Source organism: Chiloscyllium plagiosum, chromosome 31 (assembly GCF_004010195.1).
Source record: "Chiloscyllium plagiosum isolate BGI_BamShark_2017 chromosome 31, ASM401019v2, whole genome shotgun sequence".
In the NCBI taxonomy this organism is placed as follows: domain Eukaryota; kingdom Metazoa; phylum Chordata; class Chondrichthyes; order Orectolobiformes; family Hemiscylliidae; genus Chiloscyllium; species Chiloscyllium plagiosum.
The window spans coordinates 3,280,111-3,302,012 of NC_057740.1; the positions used below are offsets into that span (position 1 = coordinate 3,280,111).

Here is a 21,902-nt window from a genome sequence, read left to right on the forward strand (position 1 = left end):
ATGTAAACGTAAGAGGAATGTTTGCAGATGATTGGAGGTGTAGTAGACAGCGAAAGAAGATTAACTCAGAATACAACGGGATCTTGATCAGATGGGCCAAATGGAGTTTAATTTGGATAAATATGAGGTGCTGCATTTTGAAAAGGCAAATCAAGGCAGGATTTATATACTAAATAGTGAAGTCCTAGGGAGTGTTGTTGAACAAAGAGACCTTGGAGTACAGGTTCATAGCTCCTTGAAAATGGAGTTGCAGGTAGACAGGATAGTGAAGAAGGCGTTGGTATGCTTTCCTTTATTGGTCATAGTATTGAGTACAGGAGTTGGGAGGTCATTTTGCGGCTGTACAGAACATTGGTTAGACCACTTTTGGAATATTGCGTGCAATTCTATTCTTCCTTTCAGAAGGATGTTGTGAAACTTGAAAGGCTTCAGAAAAGATTTCCAAGGACGTTGTCAGGGTTGGAGGATTTGAGCTACAGGGAGAGTCTGAATAGGCTCGGTCTACTTTCCGCGGAGTGTGGAGACTGCAGGGTGATCTTCTATAAGAAGTTGATGAAATAATGAGGGGCATAGATAGGGGGAATAGCTAAGGTGTGTTCCCCTCCTCCCCAAAGCGTAGCAGAGCCCAAAGCTCGAGGGCATAGTTGTAAGTTGAGAGGGGAAAGATATAAAAGGGACCTAAGGGGCAATGTTTTCAAGCAGAAGGTGGTACGTGTATGGAATGAGCTGCCAGAGGAAGTGGTGGAGGCTAGTATAATTGGAACTTTTAAAAGGCATCTGGATGGGTACATGAACAGGAAAGGTTTAGAGGGATGCGGCCCAAATGCTGGGAAATAGAACTAGATTAATTTAGGATATGTGATTGGCATGGATGAGTTGGACTGATGGGTGTGTTTCCAAGCTGTACATCTCTATGACTCTATATAGAACTTTGATGAAAGCCTTCAGAAAGTCCAAGTTAGCCACGTCCATCAGATCACCGTGATCAAACTTACTAATTAATCCTTGAATTCTATATTTGCCAATCATATTTTCCCATCTGCAAACCCAAGCTGACGGTGTCTGATTCTACGGCTGTTTTCGAACTGCTCTGCTATAAAATTCATTATAATGGACTCCAGCATCTTCCCTTTTACTGACACCAGAATCACTGATCTGTAATTCTGTTTTCTCTCTTTCGTTCCTTTTTAAATAGTGGCATTACATTCGCTACCCTGCAATCTGTCAGAATTGACTGACTTCTGTCCTGCTACACTCTTCCATTAGAATTCTTTAAATGTACTTGGTTTTCAGATTGAATTGAGGTCCTTCCAATTCTGTAGCCTCAGTCTAAATTTCTTGTAAGACCTTTTCACTGTTCCTTGTAGCTGCATCTGCAGTCTTGAGTTGATAATAGTGATGCTTTTTGTAAGAAGAGAGAGCTAGTTCACTTCTGGTCTTAGTGCCATTTTTCATAGTTCCTTTTAATCCTTGGAATCTTCAATTTGAGTACCTGTCACCTTCAGTTGCACCTTCTACATAAGGCCTCCTTCATAAAGGCCTATGTTTTCAACATGTGATTTGCTTTTCTGTCCTAGCACACATTTGCCCCAGTGCCTCTAAACATCTTCTGAATTAAGTTTTACCCTTTGCAATACTGAACTTTTTGTTTTGCTGCTTTCAAAGCAGTTACCACCTCTCGCTCCCCACTCCAGCTCCCACCTCTCGTTCTTAGTCATATCTCTGCTGACTGACTGTGTCTTAAAACATTAATGCTCTTAAAGTGCTAAACTTCCTTGCCCCTTGCTTAATTATTTCTTTTCCCCCTCTGGATCTTATGGATTTTTTTCTCCTTGTGATACTGGGTAAGTATTCTTTGTGCTAGTTCATCGCCACCAATCCTACTTTCTCTGATGTTACCTCAATGATAATTGTAGAAGCCACACCAATGTAAAATATCTATAGGAATACTTTGAGCAAAAAGCGCTAAGGTTTGCCTCATTACAATAAATGCAACTAAATCTTGTTTTGGCCCTATGACCCTGGAGAGTTTCTCCCTTCATAAGCAAACAGTGGTGGAACACCTTGTCTTCACCACATACTGGTTCTGGCCAGTCCTTCAAGAGTTTCTGCAACAGGTGGTAAATTGAAGCAGTTGATATTGTAGAAGGGCTTAAAACGCTACCGTGAGAAAGTTCTGCAGCAATGCCCTTGGACCTCCCAACAACCAACTTCCTTTTGTCAGGTTTGATTCTGACCAAAGGAGAGTTAGTCCAATTCCAGTGATTCTAGTTTTTCTCTGGCTCTTTGCCGTGTTGTTTCAAATGCTGCCTTGATGCTATGCACAGTCACACTCAGCTTTGGAGTTCAGCTGTATTATCCATGGTTGGACAAAAGCTGGATGAGGTCAGGTTTCCTGGCAGAATCCAAACTGAGTGTCAATAAGCAGGTAATGGCTGCATAGTTGCTGCTGTAAACCTCCTACCTTTTGTTTTGTGTTCTTGTTTGTGGACTGAAATGGGAAAGAACTTTTTACTTAAGCAAAGAATTGTTGAAGGATTATTGTACTTTTTAAAATCAAGTTACCTGCCACTCATTGAAACTACTGTTTTTAATGTTCAATTGGGGTTGGGGGGGAATTGGTGGAACCTAGCTGCAGATGACCTGGAACCTGGGGCAGTGGGGGTTATGTTCAAATGGAGATTCAGCTAGCAGCACTAACATATTGGTCAGTGATATGGTGACCAGTTATCGATGAGCAAGGCCTCTGCCTGCCAACAATAATGTAATTTGCCTCAGGTCACTGAACAACTTGTGGGTATGAATGTTTGAGGTAGAAGCCATCAGACCTTGTGAAGGCATGGACCTTTTTTTTCTCTGCAGTTTTTAAAAGCAATTTAAACCCAAAGAAAGCAGTTTATTTCTCCTTAGCAGTTGCTGTAAGCCATCTCTTTGATTTATTCATGAAAAGTCTTCAATAAGTATGAGCTAATCACCCTGTGCTTGCTGCAAATAAGTGAAAATATCTGGAGAAGGAAGATTTGAGATGCTGTGTTCTAATTGGCAAAAGATCATATCAGCAAACCCTGTGGATAGGGACCACTAAATTGTCTTTCCCTCTGTTCATGACACCATTTTCTTTCTTTGTCTGATCTGTCTTTCTATAACTCGTTATGTGTTGACAATTTGTAATTATTTAGTTGCAATTAGAATGATGAAGGACTTATGCCCGAAATATCGAATCTCCTGCTCCTTGGATGCTGCCTGATCGGTTGTGCTTTCTGTTTGGACCAAGTGTACTCACTGTCTACCAGTCAATATTCATCCCTCAACCAACACAGCAAAACAGAGGATTAAATCATTTCTCTCATTGATGTTTGTGACCCTTTTCCTGCGAGTTGCATGCCAAGGAACATTACATTGGTGACTACATTTCAAAAGCCTATCATTGACTGTGAAACACTTTGTTATGGTATTAAGGTTGTGAAAAATAAGTGAGCTTTTGTTTGAAAACTTTATAATGAAAAGTTTGATGTCGGAATTGCAAATCAAAATTTAAATAGTGATGGAAGCAGTTTTTAATGTTTCATTGTCCAGAACCTGTCTCTGGACCATAAATGATGCAAATCTCAGCAATTCTGTTATCCATGGGCAGTCTGTTAAAACATTGCTAATGGCTTATTTGTCTTTCCAGAGAAACTAGCATGCAGAGTTCAGAGGGTGCATCCGAACCGGCATCTACTGTCACCCTGCGGACGTCCGCTGCCGGTCCACCATCTGTGCAAGCTGCTGCTGTGGTACAGCAAGTGGCAGCACCACAACAGGTGTGTATCTTGGGCACTGACATCCGTTAGACAGCTGTGCTGTCAAAATTGTAAGTTATATGAAAATAAGACTGCTTAATCTCTACATACTTGCTGATGAACCTATTCAGGGGTGTTATTACGCACCTTTGGTACAGGTGGGACTTTGAACCCGGGCCTCCTGGTCAAGAGTTAGGGACCCGAACTCTGTGCCTTAAGAGTCCTTTTATAGTTTCTGTAGGGTCTGTTCAATTCCAAAAGCTCAGGTGCTTCTTGACCATGAATCTTTAAGTGTTTCGCTAATTATTCTTCAAGTCTTTACCAGCAGGGTTCTTACAAAGTGTTAAATGTATAAATGGTGATTGTGTCTTCAGGTACAGGGATGTGCACTTTTACTCTCTCTGGTCTATGGGCAATGATTCTTGCTTTGATGGATTCATCAAGGAAAATCCCAATGTGTGTCTCAGGTTTCCAATCATGAAACTGTTTCCCTCAGCTGGTGAAGTTTATATTACTTTGCAGAAAATTCTGAAATAATGCAGTATTGTTATGGACCAGGCCAACCCCCTCAAAACATTTCAAGAAGGTAGTCCAGACTGTAACTTTGCGAGTTGTTTTAGCAGGTGTAACGTGGATATTCCAGGAGAAATGCCACTGGTCAAACCACTTAAATAATTTTTTAAAATAAAATTGCAAGATTACTGAATGAGACACAAACAAGAAAAAATAGAATACCGAATAATCTAACCTCTCTGAAAACTCAACAATCATCTCAACTTAATAATGCTGTTCCAAATACTTAGAACAATTCCCATAAACGCCCCTTGGGCGCAAAAGGAATAAGCAAACGCAGGTTTTTACAGGATAGAAGTCACAGAGAGAGTAGCAGCCTGGACCTGCTTCTGTGGGTCCAGCAGCTTTTCTACACTACTGCTTAAAAAAAACTAACCAAACTGGAGAAAAGCTGAGCTGGGAGAACTGGGCACACCCCTTTTTTGTACAAGTGTTTTTTTTTTGAAAGCCTTCTGCCTGAGACAGTACCTGTTAGCTATTATCAAATTTAGGGGGAGGCAATGGCCTTGTGGTATTATTATTAGATTGTTAGTCCAGAGGTTCAGATAATGTTCTGGGGAACCAGGTTTGAATCCCGCAATGGCAGATAATGGAATTTGCAGTCAATAAAAAATTTGTATTACGAATCTAATGATGACTATGAATTCATTGTCAATTGTTGGAAAAACCCACTGGTTCACTAATGTCCTTTAGTGCCATCCTTACTTGGTCTGGCCTACATGTGACTCCAGACCCAGAGTAATGCGGTTGACTCACAACTGCCATGTGGGCAATAAATGCTGGTCTAGACAGTGATGCCCTCAAGTTGTGAATGAATATTAAAAAAACAAATTGTCCCTAAAAACCTTCAACCCCCAGACTTTTCAGAGTTTGTCATTTATGACCTCTGTTTTTAAAGGAGCAGTTTTGTCACAGTGTTATCATTTAGAAGTGGCCCCTGTAAAAGATGATTCACCAGTAGTTTGTTTTTTGTTTATAACTCCAGAATATAAACGAGTGCATATTGATACTGATGCAGTGATTGTAGGGTTTGAGCTATACACTTGTATTATTTCACTTCATGAATAAATCTAAAACTGACTGAAGATGAACTTCAGTTCTTCTCCTTCACACGTTCTGCAGGAGGTTTAAGATAGTCATAGAGAATAGGTGACTGAAGATTGGCAGCATATTTTTAAGGTAGAAAATTATGATTAGAGTAGTTGATGAGGAATGGCTAGAAGCAATTTTGAATTAGAATAGCCTTTATTGTCGCATGCACTCAAATGAGTGCAAAGTTTATAATATCGTCTGTTGGTGCATTTGTAGGTACAGCGTACCTAGGAACAGATATTTTAAGTGGTGTTAGTAGAAAAAAATAGACTAGCATGGGATTAAAATTTTAAAAGTCCAGAATGATAAGTATCCTTAAAGTACTTCAATTATAGTCCTTTTCTGTTGAATTCATGCCTGTTGGGCTTCAGACCATGAGGTGTCGCTGTGTCCACGCGCTGGTCTCTGTCCTGGACTTGCCTCCAGAACTGAGCCACCGTGCTGCCATGTTATGAGATGGATTTTTTTTGGTAAAGCAAGTATTGTAAACTTGGAGCAGAGCTGTCTGCTCTGAACCCAGCTAGCTTTGTTTTTTTTTTCAAGTTGGAAAAATAGAAGCAGCAGGAAGGGAGCGGGTCCAGCTCTGACAGAATGAGCATTTTAACCTTAAGTTGCTGGTGTCTTGAAGCTGAATGTAGAAGCTGTTATTCCTCTCTGTCACAGCTAGAAGTTTGAGTTCTCTAGAATTGCATGTGAGACAACTTCTATTTTACTGAATTTGCCTTTGTCAAGGGTGTGTTTATGGGCTGTAACTATATTTGAACAGTTGCTGTTTAATAATTAAATAATCTGTTATTGTATTAAGTTTTCCAATAGAGTTGTTATTCCAATTCTTCTTTCTTTTGTTTGTATTTTAACTCTCATCTCTGATCAAGTGTGTTTTGCTTCAACCTGGTAATTTCATCAATTGAATTGCACCTGGAACACATTATCTTATTTTTAAATGCAAGAGTGTAAGTCAAAGTGGGAGTCTAAGTTATCTTCTTTATTATACTTTTTGAGGTGGTTTGGTCTGGTCCGTAATATAAGGCAGAAGTCGGAAATCTGATGAAATGCTCTCTCTTTGTTTGGATGAGTGGAGCTCCATCCAGAATAAAGCTGCTGCTCATTTGGAACCTGAACCATCGATCTACCTGCTTATTTCCTCCACCACTGTGCACAGCCTTGTGTATCTTCTACAAGATGCTCTGCACCAATTAGTCAAGCTTCCTCCAACAGCACTTCCTACTACCTAAAAGAATAGTAGCGCCAGGTTCATAAGAATGCTACCACTTGCAAGTCTCCCTCCAATGTGTAAACTATCCTCATTCAGAAATAACACCCTTTGCGGTTTGGTCAAACTCCTCCTAATGGTACTGAGTGTGAACCCTGCATGAGATGGACTGCGCTACTTCAAGCTCACGACAACCATTAATGGCAGCATTATACAAAACCTTTAGTACTTGCTACTGCAAGTACTGAGAGTGCAGATTCATGTTGGGACAGCTACCTGTGGTCTCTTTCATCAGTGTAGCAAATATCCTGAAGAAAAATTTTTCTACCTCCTCATAGTTTGACATTGCGTCACATTTTAGGATCTTTGAAAAGTCCTTTCTCCACATGCTTATTCAGGTTGAACTACCACTAGTCAATTCTCTGAGTGAGAAGACCTGTGGTACTCTGGGACTATGGCAACTTTACGTTTTACTTTGAAATATGTTTAGCTGTTGAAAATGAGATCTTGGATCAACACACTTAAGGTCTGGTTATCACTTCATTTTACTTCCAAATTTTGTGTACACTTTTTCATTGAGAAACCTTGAATCTGTTTAATAATAATTACTGGATTTATGAGAACTCTTTACAATATAGCTATTAATTTCCCTTTCAACATGTTGCTGCTGATACTGTATTTGTCCTTTTGTGTTCTCATGTTCATGCTTCCTCTGAAGCTTTCCCTTGTAGGTCTCAGTATTTTCTCAGGACCTAGGCTTTGATTAAGTTGCTGTGCAGAACACTCATCTGAATTTGGATTGTGCAGCATAAGTAAAGTTAATGCCCCAGGTTTCAATAGTAACATTGAATCAGCTGAATTTCAATTTTTCTTCAACAATACTGGATGCTCAAAATAATTTAATAAGCTCCAAGATAATAACCTAACGGACTAGATGACCAACCACCCTGTGGCTCAACATTGCAACTTCCCCTCCCACTCCACCAAGGATATGCAGGTCTTTGGACTCCTCCATCGCCAGACCACAACAAAACGACGGTTGGAGGAAGAGCGCCTCATCTTCCGCCTAGGAACCCTCCAACCACAAGGGATGAACTCGGACTTCACCAGTTTCCTCATTTCCCCTCCCCCCACCTTGTCTCAGTCAAATCCATCGAATTCAGCACCGCCTTCTTAACCTGCAATCTTCTTCCTGACCTCTCCGCCCCCACCCCAGTCTGCCCTATCACCCTCACCTTGACCTCTTTCCACCTATCACATTTCCGACGCCCCTCCCCCAAGTCCCTCCTCCCTACCTTTTATCTTAGCCTGCTGGACAAACTTTCCTCATTCCTGAAGAAGGGCTCATGCCCGAAACGTCGATTCTCCTGTTCCCTGGATGCTGCCTGACCTGCGCTTTTCCAGCAACACGTTTTCAGCGTAACGGACTAGATAACCTTGTTCTAAGCACTGAAGTAAAATCTGCTTCTGTATGTACTGTTTTAGCCTTCATGTGAACTTGAAAAGTGAATGGCCAAGCCATAGATCGGATCCATCAAGAATGTCACTATATGCTTCATTCCAGTCTGAAAAACAACTTCACCCTTACTCTTAGTGAATTTCTATGCTGTCACTTTTACTTTAAACCTGTGGGTTTCAATTTTGCTAACCAGTCAATTATGTTGCACTTAATTAGATGTCTTTTGAAACGCCAATTCCTCACTTGATACATCGATGGGCTACTTCAGAAAGAGCAATTAGAGAGGTAGAGCAAGTGCACAAGTGTGGAATGTTGCCAGCAATGCTCAATCCACAACTGAATTCAAAACATTTGTGAAGCAGTTGGGCTCATCATTTTTGTGGTTCAGCTGCAAATTGCTTGTTTTATTTTTTATTTAACGTTTTTTTTATTTTTTATTGTTTAGTTTCTAGTGTAGTTTTAATCTTCTTCGCCACTGTGCTGCCTATCTAAAATTGTTCATGAAACAATTGCCCAGCAATTTCTGTCTGTTTGAGATCTTTGGCATCTGTTGTTTGTTTTATTAAAGCCTGAGTTGTTTGTGCCTGGGCTATATAATTTGCAAAGGATTTGAACACTGGACCGTCAGATTAAAAGTCTGATACTGCACTGTCACAGCTATCTGGACTCATTTCACAAAAACAAAAATTGAAAAATTGTCCATATGATAGTGGCTATTGAAAATACTCAATTTATAACTCCATGTTCTCATGAAATGTTCTACTGAGAAATTCTCCCAAGCTGTGAAAGTTTTAAAAATTTTAAGTTTCTGTGTTGCTTTATGATCCTTTGTTAGGCATGTTGAGACATCCTATTATGCTGTATTTGGATAGCATATCTGAAAGAATTAAAATATTCCAACATGTTTACCAGAGTGTTGAAAAATACACAGCCATATAAATATTAAGTGCAATAACCAGATGTCAAAGACGGTGTGTGTGTGACTCTTTATTCCAGAGTTTTAAAACATAGTTGGCGATGGCGGAGCAGTTTTAAAGTGGGAACTGAGACCAGAGTTAGAGGAGCACACATGTCTCAAAGGGGTTGTAGGGCTGAAGGAAGTTACAGATGGGAAAGTAAAGGCCATGGTAGGTTTAAAAAAAAAAGGATGAGAATGAGCAGTAACCAGTGTAGATCATTGCACACAGGAATGACAGAGGGACAGGACTTGATGTGAGTTGAAATATGAGAACCAGAGTATGGAAGAAGTCAAGTTTCCGGAGACCAGGTTGGAGTGCAGTGGATTGTCCAGTCTTGAGGTAATGAAGACATGAAAAAGAGTTCAGCAGAGGGCTGACGTAGGAAATGAAATAGATCATCTTAACATCTTGTTTGAGGCTGGAAGCTCATCTGTCAAATTGTTGATACCAAGATTAAAAGCAGACTGGGTTGCCAGGGAGAAGGAGGAAGTCAGTAACCAAAGTGTCAAGTTGGAACAGGGACCCAAAACAATGGCTTCAGTCTTCACACTATTTGGAGGAGATTATTACTCATTCTGTACTGGATGTCAGTTGTGGAGTCATTGAGAGAGCTGATGGGGAAGCAGAACTCAATGCTGTGAGCGTATGTGTGAAAACTGACACATCTGCCTTCAGATGATGTCACTGAGGAATGACATGTTGATGAGAAATAGGAAGGGGTGAAGGATAGATTGCTGGGTAATGTTATGGGGCAGGGCCATTCTAGGGGATTCTCTTGCTCTGATCAGACAGAGGTAAATGGGACCAGGTAAGAGCAATCGCACCCAACTGGAGGAGAGTGGAGGATGGAGAGGGGCTGTACAATGATGGTGTGGTCATGGTTCCAAAGGCTGCAGGCAGGTCAAAGGACCAGGAAGGAAAGTTTACATGAGCACGATTGTTTCTTAATTGACCTCAAGTAGTCGAGCAAGCCACCCAAGGGCAACAATAGAATTTTAAAATTTTTTTCTGTTGAGATTAATGTTTTGAAAATGTACTCCATAAATGTCAAATATGGAATAGTCCACCAGAAAATGGAGTTGTGTTGATTTAAATCTTTCTTTAAATCTCCAGTACGAAAATTGGAATAGAATGTCAGCATGCAGCTTGAACAAGTATTCTGTGAAAACATTTAAACTCTGACTCTCTACAACCAGGCTTGAGGGTCATAAAATGGTTGTCGTTTCTATTTTTTTTGTTATTTAGATAAATCAAAAATGCCTGTACAGTTCATGGCCTATGCTATTTGAGAGTTGCTGAAAGATGTAGGAGAAAGTTGCACGTTAGTAGCTTTTGACAGTGATAGAGACTGGCACCGGGCAACATTGTAGATGTCGTGAAAGAGCAGGTATGCTCGGTGTAACATTGGTCATATTTAGCATAGAGTTCTCCTATCATAGTGCTGAACTGAAATCCTCACTGTACCATTGTAGCATGTCCCAGGATGTTGACCCTTGAGTGCTTGAGTGCAGTTCTTGATACTCATGTTGAATTTGAGTTGGCTTGTTCCAGAGGCCAACCTTTTGTCATAACTGATGGCTCCAATCTCTTTTGTGTGTTTCTCTCTCCCTCCATCTCTGGCTGTCTCTGTCTCCCTCCCTCTGTCTCTCTGGCTGTCTCTGTTTCCCTCCCTCTGTCTCTGGCTCTCTCTCGCTGCCTTGCTCTCTCACTCTGTGTCTTTGTGCGCGTGCCTCTCTCTCTCTGTGCGCGTGCCTCTCTCACTCTGTGCGCGTGCCTCGCTCTCTCTGTGCGCGTGCCTCGCTCTCTCTGTGCGCGTGCCTCGCTCTCTCTGTGCGCGCGCCTCGCTCTCTCTGTGCGCGCGCCTCGCTCTCTCTGTGCGCGCGCCTCGCTCTCTCTGTGCGCGCGCCTCGCTCTCTCTGTGCGCGCGCCTCGCTCTCTCTGTGCGCGCGCCTCGCTCTCTCTGTGCGCGCGCCTCGCTCTCTCTGTGCGCGCGCCTCGCTCTCTCTGTGCGCGCGCCTCGCTCTCTCTGTGCGCGCGCCTCGCTCTCTCTGTGCGCGCGCCTCGCTCTCTCTGTGCGCGCGCCTCGCTCTCTCTGTGCGCGCGCCTCGCACTCTCTGTGCGCGCGCCTCGCACTCTCTGTGCGCGCGCCTCGCACTCTCTGTGCGCGCGCCTCGCACTCTCTGTGCGCGCGCCTCGCACTCTCTGTGCGCGCGCCTCGCACTCTCTGTGCGCGCGCCTCGCACTCTCTGTGCGCGCGCCTCGCACTCTCTGTGCGCGCGCCTCGCACTCTCTGTGCGCGCGCCTCGCACTCTCTGTGCGCGCGCCTCGCACTCTCTGTGCGCGCGCCTCGCACTCTCTGTGCGCGCGCCTCGCACTCTCTGTGCGCGCGCCTCGCTCTCTCTCTGTGCGCGCGCCTCGCTCTCTCTCTGTGCGCGCGCCTCGCTCTCTCTCTGTGCGCGCGCCTCGCTCTCTCTCTGTGCGCGCGCCTCGCTCTCTCTCTGTGCGCGCGCCTCGCTCTCTCTCTGTGCGCGCGCCTCGCTCTCTCTCTGTGCGCGCGCCTCGCTCTCTCTCTGTGCGCGCGCCTCGCTCTCTCTCTGTGCGCGCGCCTCGCTCTCTCTCTGTGCGCGCGCCTCGCTCTCTCTCTGTGCGCGCGCGCCTCGCTCTCTCTCTGTGCGCGCGCGCCTCGCTCTCTCTCTGTGCGCGCGCGCCTCGCTCTCTCTCTGTGCGCGCGCGCCTCGCTCTCTCTCTGTGCGCGCGCGCCTCGCTCTCTCTCTGTGCGCGCGCGCCTCGCTCTCTCTCTGTGCGCGCGCGCCTCGCTCTCTCTCTGTGCGCGCGCGCCTCGCTCTCTCTCTGTGCGCGCGCGCCTCGCTCTCTCTCTGTGCGCGCGCGCCTCGCTCTCTCTCTGTGCGCGCGCGCCTCGCTCTCTCTCTGTGCGCGCGCGCCTCGCTCTCTCTCTGTGCGCGCGCGCCTCGCTCTCTCTCTGTGCGCGCGCGCCTCGCTCTCTCTCTGTGCGCGCGCGCCTCGCTCTCTCTCTGTGCGCGCGCGCCTCGCTCTCTCTCTGTGCGCGCGCGCCTCGCTCTCTCTCTGTGCGCGCGCGCCTCGCTCTCTCTCTGTGCGCGCGCGCCTCGCTCTCTCTCTGTGCGCGCGCGCCTCGCTCTCTCTCTGTGCGCGCGCGCCTCGCTCTCTCTCTGTGCGCGCGCGCCTCGCTCTCTCTCTGTGCGCGCGCGCCTCGCTCTCTCTCTGTGCGCGCGCGCCTCGCTCTCTCTCTGTGCGCGCGCGCCTCGCTCTCTCTCTGTGCGCGCGCGCCTCGCTCTCTCTCTGTGCGCGCGCGCCTCGCTCTCTCTCTGTGCGCGCGCGCCTCGCTCTCTCTCTGTGCGCGCGCGCCTCGCTCTCTCTCTGTGCGCGCGCGCCTCGCTCTCTCTCTGTGCGCGCGCGCCTCGCTCTCTCTCTGTGCGCGCGCGCCTCGCTCTCTCTCTGTGCGCGCGCGCCTCGCTCTCTCTCTGTGCGCGCGCGCCTCGCTCTCTCTCTGTGCGCGCGCGCCTCGCTCTCTCTCTGTGCGCGCGCGCCTCGCTCTCTCTCTGTGCGCGCGCGCCTCGCTCTCTCTCTGTGCGCGCGCGCCTCGCTCTCTCTCTGTGCGCGCGCGCCTCGCTCTCTCTCTGTGCGCGCGCGCCTCGCTCTCTCTCTGTGCGCGCGCGCCTCGCTCTCTCTCTGTGCGCGCGCGCCTCGCTCTCTCTCTGTGCGCGCGCGCCTCGCTCTCTCTCTGTGCGCGCGCGCCTCGCTCTCTCTCTGTGCGCGCGCGCCTCGCTCTCTCTCTGTGCGCGCGCGCCTCGCTCTCTCTCTGTGCGCGCGCGCCTCGCTCTCTCTCTGTGCGCGCGCGCCTCGCTCTCTCTCTGTGCGCGCGCGCCTCGCTCTCTCTCTGTGCGCGCGCGCCTCGCTCTCTCTCTGTGCGCGCGCGCCTCGCTCTCTCTCTGTGCGCGCGCGCCTCGCTCTCTCTCTGTGCGCGCGCGCCTCGCTCTCTCTCTGTGCGCGCGCGCCTCGCTCTCTCTCTGTGCGCGCGCGCCTCGCTCTCTCTCTGTGCGCGCGCGCCTCGCTCTCTCTCTGTGCGCGCGCGCCTCGCTCTCTCTCTGTGCGCGCGCGCCTCGCTCTCTCTCTGTGCGCGCGCGCCTCGCTCTCTCTCTGTGCGCGCGCGCCTCGCTCTCTCTCTGTGCGCGCGCGCCTCGCTCTCTCTCTGTGCGCGCGCGCCTCGCTCTCTCTCTGTGCGCGCGCGCCTCGCTCTCTCTCTGTGCGCGCGCGCCTCGCTCTCTCTCTGTGCGCGCGCGCCTCGCTCTCTCTCTGTGCGCGCGCGCCTCGCTCTCTCTCTGTGCGCGCGCGCCTCGCTCTCTCTCTGTGCGCGCGCGCCTCGCTCTCTCTCTGTGCGCGCGCGCCTCGCTCTCTCTCTGTGCGCGCGCGCCTCGCTCTCTCTCTGTGCGCGCGCGCCTCGCTCTCTCTCTGTGCGCGCGCGCCTCGCTCTCTCTCTGTGCGCGCGCGCCTCGCTCTCTCTCTGTGCGCGCGCGCCTCGCTCTCTCTCTGTGCGCGCGCGCCTCGCTCTCTCTCTGTGCGCGCGCGCCTCGCTCTCTCTCTGTGCGCGCGCGCCTCGCTCTCTCTCTGTGCGCGCGCGCCTCGCTCTCTCTCTGTGCGCGCGCGCCTCGCTCTCTCTCTGTGCGCGCGCGCCTCGCTCTCTCTCTGTGCGCGCGCGCCTCGCTCTCTCTCTGTGCGCGCGCGCCTCGCTCTCTCTCTGTGCGCGCGCGCCTCGCTCTCTCTCTGTCTCTCGTGTCTCTCCCTCCCCCCATCTCTCGTGTCTCTCCCTCCCCCCATCTCTCTCCCTTTTCTCCCCTTCCTTTCTCTTTCTATTTGATCCTGAAATTAGACAAATCAGCCTGAAATTTTACACTTTTCATTGATTAATTGTAGGTAGGCGGTATCGACACTAAGAATTGGGATTTTCTAGTACAAGGTTTAAATATGTTTATTTGAAATTTCCCAAACAAAAGTATTAATCCATTTCAGATAAACTGATTTAAAACCTCAACTAAACTGGGTGAGAACTTTGTTTCATGACACTTATCCATCCCCATATATCAGGACTGGGGTCAGTTCTTGAAGTAAACCTAAAAGCATAGCACATTGGGGTGTTAGTTAAAAGTGGAGCAATGGTCATGAGTTTGTGCTCCTGATTGCACCTGTGGCAGCTGCATTTTAGAATTGTGAAGAATAAAGATGTTTTCATGACCAAAACTGAGAAATCAGAGCTAGATTGACCATGAAGAGTTGTCTTGAATTTAACAAAGGCTGAGGAATGGCTGGTTGGCCCACCTAGCCTTGGAATAATTGGTACAGTTCAGATTTGTTAAAAAAATCAAGTTACACTTGGACCAACAAACTGAAAAGTTTAACCTTGCATCCTTCACAAATAATTGGAGGAGACAGTGGCTTACCTTTACTCTTTGTTGCCCACAGCGGCTGGTGGTCCAGGCAACAGGTTCTGCTCAGAAAGGAGGCCAGGTACAGCAACTTCAGGTTCAGAGAGTGCAGCAGGTAAGAAAGGGCGGTAAACCTGAAGGAGACAGCAGTGTGGCCAAATCTAATTTTTTTTCTTGATCATCTTGCTATTTTGATTTCTTTCCCATGACTTTTAGTGCAGAGGTAAAATATGATGGAGTTGCTTAGGGATGCAAAAGTTTGTTGACTTCTTAATAATTCCTGTCTCCCCTTTTCTGCCCTTTTGCAGTGCCAGGATTTATTAGGTGCCCCGGCACTCCTTCCAAGATATTCTCCCTCAGTTGTGACATGGATAACTCTTTGGGATTGAAAAGCAGCTTGACTTGCACATGGCCTGGGTTCTTGATAAAATACTGAGTGTTGCGAGATTCCAGTCTTGGTTTGGTTAATACTTTTTGTATTTGTTTTAGGTTCAACAGGTGCAGTCAGTTCAACATGTTTATCCATCACAAGTTCAATATGTGGAGGGTGGGGATGCAGTCTACGCCAATGGGACTATGTAAGTGACCAACATTTGATCAACTAATGTTGCCATTTCTATTCGTCTTGGCAGCTCTTTTTAATCTCAATTCTCTGCCATCTCTTTATTCACTTTAATACTTTTGCCTCTTAAATACTTTTCTATCCTTCTTAAATCCCACAGATGATAATTTATACTTATCTGGAGGATTTAAACTAGTGTGAGGGGGTGCTTGGGAACCGGAGCAGGAAGTCAGTAACTATAGAGTCTGGGGAAGAGCTTAAGTCTGAGGCAAATACAGGTAAGAGGAAGAGCAGTCAGGGAGGAGTTGCTCAGCTCAGCAGGTCAGGCAGCATCCAGGGAACAGGAGATTCGACGTTTCGGGCACAGGCCCTTCCCGAAACGTCGAATCTCCTGTTCCGAAACGTCGAATCTCCTGTTCCCTGGATGCTGCCTGACCTGCTGTGCTGTTCCAGCAATAAAGTTTCAACTTTGATCTCCAGCATCTGCAGACCTAACTTTCTCCTCGTTGCTCAGCTCAGCAAAACTGGAGGCTTGGAGTATATTTGCTTCAATGCAAGAAGTGTAATGGTTAAGACAGGTGAACTTAAAGCTTGCATTAGTGTGTGCAATTATGATATTGCTGTCATGGAGACAAGATTGAAAGAGGGACAGGATTGGCAGCTTAACGTTCTGGGACACCGATGTTTCAGATGAGACCGAGGAGGAAGCAAAAGAGGTGGGCGAATTGTATTACTGGTAAGGGAGCATGTCACAGCTTTTTTGAGGAAGGGCACCAGGAGGCATCTTGCAGCAAGGCATTATGGGTAGAGGCTCAAGAATAGAAGAGTGCAATCACAATGCTGGGATTGTACTACAGATCTCCCAGCTGGTAGCCTGCGATAGATGAAGAGATATGTTGGCAGATATGGGAAAAATGTGAAAATAACAGGGTTGTTGTGGTGGGTGATTTTAACTTCTCCCATATTGACTGGGGCTCCCTTAGTGTTGGGGATTTAGTTGGGGATCAATTTGTGTGTGTCCAGGAGGACTTAGTGAAACAGAATGTGGATAGTCCAATGAGGCAGGAGGGCCCAATGGACCTGTTATTGGGAAATGAACCTGCCAGGTCATAGTCCTCCAGCATGGAGACAGATCCTTTGGCCCAAATTGGTCTGTGCTGACCAACATGTCCATCCACGCTAACCCCATTTCCCTGCTCTTGGCCCATATCCTTCTAAACCTTTCCTATCCATATATTTGTCCAAATGCCTTTCAAATTTTGTTAATGTACTCGCCTCAACCACTTCCACTAGCAGCTCATTCCATATGCGCGCCTCCCTCTGTGATTTAAAAAAAAAAGTTGCCCCTTTTATACTTTCCCCTCCAAGGTCAGTCTATTCCTCTACACTCCTTAAGGCCCTACCATTCACCAAGAAATTCCTACCTTGATTTGACTTTGCACAATGCAAGACCTCACTCTTATCTATATTAAGCTCCATTTGCCATTTCTCAGCCCAGCTCCCCAGCTGATCAAGGTCCTGCTGCAGTTTCTGATAACCAAATATAAATAAATCCTGTCTCTCAGTATCTTCTCCAACAGCTTCCCCACCAGACTTCAGGCTCACATGCCTGTAATTACCTGTATTATCTCTGTTTCCCTTCTAAAACAAAGGAACAACACTGGCCATTCTCCAGTCCTCTGGAACCCTGCCTGAGGCCAAAAAGGTGATCAAAATTTCAGCAGGGGAGCATTTTGGAAATAGTGATCTCAATTCAGTAAGTTTTCAGATACTTATTGATTAGGACAAGAGTGGAACTTGGACGAAGGTGTTAAGTTGGAGGAAGGCCAACTATAACCAAATTAGGCAAGAATCTGAAATTGTGGATTGGGAGCGGTTATTTGAGGTAAAATCCAGATCTGACATGGGAGTCTTTTAAGGACCATTGATTAGAGTGGAGGGCAGGCGTGTTCCAGTGTAAAAGAAGACAGCAATGGCAGATCTCAGAACCTTAGGAAATTAGAGTCACAGAGATGTACATCACGGAAACAGATCTTTCGGTCCAACTTGTCCATGTTAACCAGATATCCTAAATTAATCTAGTCCCATTTGTCAGCATTTGGCCTGTATCCGTCTAAATCCTTCCTATTCATGTACCCATTCAGATGCCTTTTAAACGTTGTAATTGTATAAGACTCCATCACTTCCTCTGGCAGCACATTCCATACGCGCACCACCCTCTACATGAAAAAGTTGTGTTTTAGGTCTCTTTTTTTTTTTAAAACTCTTTCCCTCTCACCTTATCAGCTAAGGTCTAGGTAAGTAAAAACAGACGAAATCCTTGAAGAATATAGAGAAGGTAGAAAGGCACCTTATGGCAGACTAGTACATGAAGTAGAGTCTTGTGGGATCTGGGGTAATCTGGCTGGATGGATAGAAAACTGGCTTGGTCATACAGTAACAATGGAAGGGTACTTTTCAAAATGGAAATCAGTAACTAGTGGTATTCCACAAGGATTAGTGCTTGAACCTTAGTAATATATAAATGATCTGGAGGAAAATGTAGATGGTCTGATTAGTAAGATTGCAAATGACACAAAATTGGCAGATTGCAGATAGTGCGAAGGATTGTCAAAGGATACAGCGGAATGTAGATTGCAGATTTGGGCAGAAAAATGACAGATGGAATTTAATCTGGACAAATGTGAGGTGATGCATTTTGGAAGATCAAATTCAGGTGTGAATTATACAATAAATTGCAGGTGCCTTAGGGCTATTGACATGTACAGGGATTTGCGTGTGCATGTCTAGAGATCCCTGAAAGTGGTAACGCAGGCAAATAATGTGGTCAAGAAAGCATACAGCTGCTTGCCTTCATGGGCTGGGGCATTGAATATAAAACAGTTGGCAAGTTATTTTATATCTGTACAAGACTTTGTTTAGGTCACATTTGGAAGATTGTTTATAAATCTGCTCACCACACTACCAGAAGGACATGAATACTTTGGAGAAGGTGCATAGAAGGCTTACCAGGATGTTGTCTGTTCTGGAAGGTTTTAGTTATAAGGCAGCTTGGTTAAACTTTTCACTGAAAAGGCAGCAGCTGAAAGGCAATCGAATAAAGCTGTAGAAGATTGACAGGCTTAGATAGTGTGAAAGGTCAAGAGGCTTTTTCCGAGGGAGGAAAGGTCAACAACGAAGGTACAGGTTCGAGGTGTGGGGAAATGTTTCCAGTGGGTGCTGGAATACATTGCCAGTGGAGGTGGTGGAAGCAGGCATGTCAGCAATGTTTAAGATGTATCTTGATAGACTCATGACCAGAATGTGAAGAGAGGGCTTAAAAACTACTGCACTGGACAAAAGTAGTGGGTCTGAATAAGAATCAAGAATCAGCGCAGGCATCGTAGGCCATAGGGTCTGTTCTTGTTCTGTATTGCATTGTATATATCTGGAGTCACATTCGACAGCACTTGAGATGTTCCTCCTAAATTACATTTGCACAGATGTGTGACCAGTTGTCCTGGTCCCAGTATGGCTCGGGTATAGTTCATCCCAGTGGTACAGCCTCTATCACTTACCCCAATGCTGGAGTCCACTTCACCATCAGTTTTTGAGCCTCTTCACTTTTCCCTAAAAACCCAGATTATAGTGCAACGATTTCAAAACTAAATGAAGCATTTGATGGTGAGATTAAGTCATAAAAGGAATGGTAGTGTAAGGCAAAAAGAGATAGTGATGGAATCAAAACAGAAAGATGGGTTCAGACCAAATATGAATGACAGAGAATTGAATTATCACTGACCATACTTGAAAAGAAGTACAGATTATGGTCTGAAGTGTTGAATTCCACAAGTCCAGAGATCTGATTGAAAAGTGTGGTCCTGTTCCTTAAGTTCACATTGAACCTCATTGGAACAGTATAGGAGGCTGAAGGTAGAGGTCAGAATGGGAGTATAGCAGAAAATTAAAATCAAGGATGCCAGAAGCTCAATCACATAACCTGAATGAAGGTAGTCACTCAGTCCTGAGTTTGGTCACCCCAATGTTCAGACTGCACTGTGAAATGAATACCGAACACTATGCAGAAAGAAATACAGGTAAACCACAGTTGTATGTGATTGTATTTGGAGTTTCTGCTCTCAGCATTTATCCTCCTCTTCCAGAGCTACAAAGTGGTTCTGAGTCTACACCTTCCACACCACCTGCTTCATATTCAATAGATCATTCTCCATCACATCCACCCACACAATACCCCCTCTCCGCAAGCCAAAGAAAGTGCTCCCTTTGCAACACCCTATCTACTATCACCACCCCCACCCCCTCCTATTCATACATAGGAAATGCAAGCTTACTCTTTTACCTCCTCCCTTCTTATCATTCAGATCTCCAAATACAATTGACACGTGTATCAACCCCTGACAGGAAAAGGTTGATTTCAGGTCCAACTGAGTAGTACTACCCGCTTTATCATGTTGTGGAGTCCTTGTTTCATGTTTGGCACCATCCTATGATTCTACGATACAATACACCATTCTAATATTCAGTACTACTGATGTCTTTCTTTTATAGGTATCAGGTTTTCTTGCATGCTATGTACTTTCATTCTCTTCCTTTTCCCAACAAAAGTCCATTTGTATTTTCACGAGCAATTGCAATGCAGTTTGAAAAATTAGGAAGTTAAGATTGCCTTTAGTGACTTTTTGCCCTCTGATCGAATTTAGAGGTCGGACAGTGAAATTTTAAGCTTTGTAAGCACTGAAATGGGTGTGGGATCTGTGAATAGAGTAAGTCTAAGGATAATCCTGACATTCCAGGAAGAGTTTGGAGCACAAGGCTTGGCCGAATTGAAAGGGACAGCATTGCCTACTATTTTGTGGAAGCAAAGATGAGAAACATTAGACCCAAGCTGCTACCTCTGTCTTGTCTGTACTACTTGATTTTTGCTACTGAAGTGTAAAGGTTCTGTTTGTTAGGAGTGATTAACCTTAAAGTACGTCATACCTTGTAACTGTCAGGACTACAAAGTGGAAAATGTGATGTATTATCTAATTTTATAGTTTTCAATAAACAAATTAACTTCTAAAATGTAGGTTAATTCTATTTTGCAGATTGTGCATTCATGTTTATTCACAATTTTGAAGTATTAAAACTGAGCATTAGTGGCTTAAAGATATCTGTCCTGTAAATATTCTTGATGGTGATGAGGTTCTTTGTCTTTTAACTACTAGTGAAGTTCAGATTGTAAGATGAGGACAAATCTGTAAACTGTCCATGTTCACAATAAAAGAAGGAGCTCAACAGGCCTAACAGCATCTGTGGAGAGGAAACAGTCAAAGTTTCGAGTCCCTTCTTCAGAAAACTCATTAGATTCCAAATATTAATTTTAGTTTTTCTTCACGTGTATTGCCAGACCTGCTGAATTTCTTCAAAGCTTTCTGTTTGTTTGTTTTTAGATCTCTGGCATCTACAGTTTTTTTGTTGTCTCCAATTTGTATCTAATACATACTAAATTGTGTATTTAATTTGGTTCGAGTTTGGAATTATATAATGTTGTATGTACCCAAAGGCTAAGGATGTAATGTAAAATGTTGAGCTGAGCACAATAGTTATGGTTGTGAAGGAATGTAATCAAGCGGAGATGTTCCAGAAGGAGAGAGGTTGTGGAGGCTTCCAGACGAAGAAAATTGAGAAATTACAGCCTGGCTGGATACTAATTATCTGTAAGAGATAACTGGGGGAGAAAGATATAGCAGCTTTAAACTGCAACCACATTGAGGTTAAGTTACATATAATTAGGAATGACAGGGGTCATGCACAATTTTTTTTGTTTCCTGAGGTTGAAGGGGAATTTATTTGGTCTTGAAGAGCCAATTGAGTGACTTTCAGGTGCACAAGGTTAAGATGATTCCTTTTGATGATAGTCAGACGTGGTGCATAGGGAGCCACATTCTAGGGTGGGGTTGAATGTACAGAGTTTTTTAAAAACCAGTCCTCCTAGCAAAAATGGGAAAACCAGTCAAACTAGTTAGATTGAGAGGGAAACCTCCATGTTGGACACAACATAGATAATAGATAACCAGGAAAATAACTTGTCACTCGGAATAGTATGTGATGTTTTGTTTTTACACTTATGAAAGAAAATGAAATAAATAGGGTTCATTCTGTCGCTGTTGTCTATTGGCACACTCCTTAGGCAGTTGAATGTTTCGTACCTGGGTTTGTCTATCACTGTTTTCAACTCATCAGCTGAAAGATTGGAGAACCATGTGTTAGGATCTCTCAGAAAGAGACAGTACCTCCTTGGGAATGGCGTGCAACCATTACACTTCAGGTTTTAATATTGTAAAATAAAACAAGTAATATGGTCACATTTATGAAAAACAATGAGCAAATGACTGAGTAATTAGTGCTGCAGAAATTAAAGATGTGTAAAACCTAAAATTTGGAACGTAAACTAGATGTTTATGATGTCAAGTAAATGACCCATCTGTTCTGAAATAGGAGGGCAGGTAACCTGGTTAATGGCTGGTCAATGCCAACCTCATGAGGCCATTTACCTCTTTTTGCTGATCATACATAGAACTCGCATATGCACGAGCACTGCAACTTATAATTGAAAAGAGTTTAAAAAATATTTAATGCAATTTAATCTTGGGGAAGGTCAAACTGCAAGTGACTTCAGAGCTGAAAAATGTGTTGCTGGAAAAGCACAGCAGGTCAGGCAGCATCCAAGGAGCAGGAGAATCGACGTTTCGGGCATAAGCCCTTCTTCAGGAATGAGGAAGGTGTGCCAAGCAGGCTAAGATAAAAGGTAGGGAGGAGGG

The 21,902-nt window shown here is 45.3% G+C and overlaps 1 protein-coding gene across 4 annotated transcripts in view; it reads left to right on the plus strand.

Annotated features, from left to right (window-relative positions):
- Positions 1–21,902, plus strand: part of rfx2 (regulatory factor X, 2 (influences HLA class II expression)) — a 141,604-nt gene that overhangs the window by 41,603 nt on the left and 78,099 nt on the right. For 2 of the 4 annotated variants that reach the window (XM_043720815.1, XM_043720814.1), the window contains exons 2-4: positions 3,674–3,803; positions 14,575–14,652; positions 15,027–15,115. In XM_043720815.1, coding sequence (XP_043576750.1) covers positions 3,684–3,803; positions 14,575–14,652; positions 15,027–15,115 — 287 coding nt within the window. In that variant the 5' untranslated portion in view covers positions 3,674–3,683. Of the gene's footprint in view, positions 1–2,944; positions 3,403–3,673; positions 3,804–14,574; positions 14,653–15,026; positions 15,116–21,902 lie in introns of those variants that run through there. The other 2 variants (XM_043720817.1, XM_043720818.1) reach the window with 2 other exon arrangements.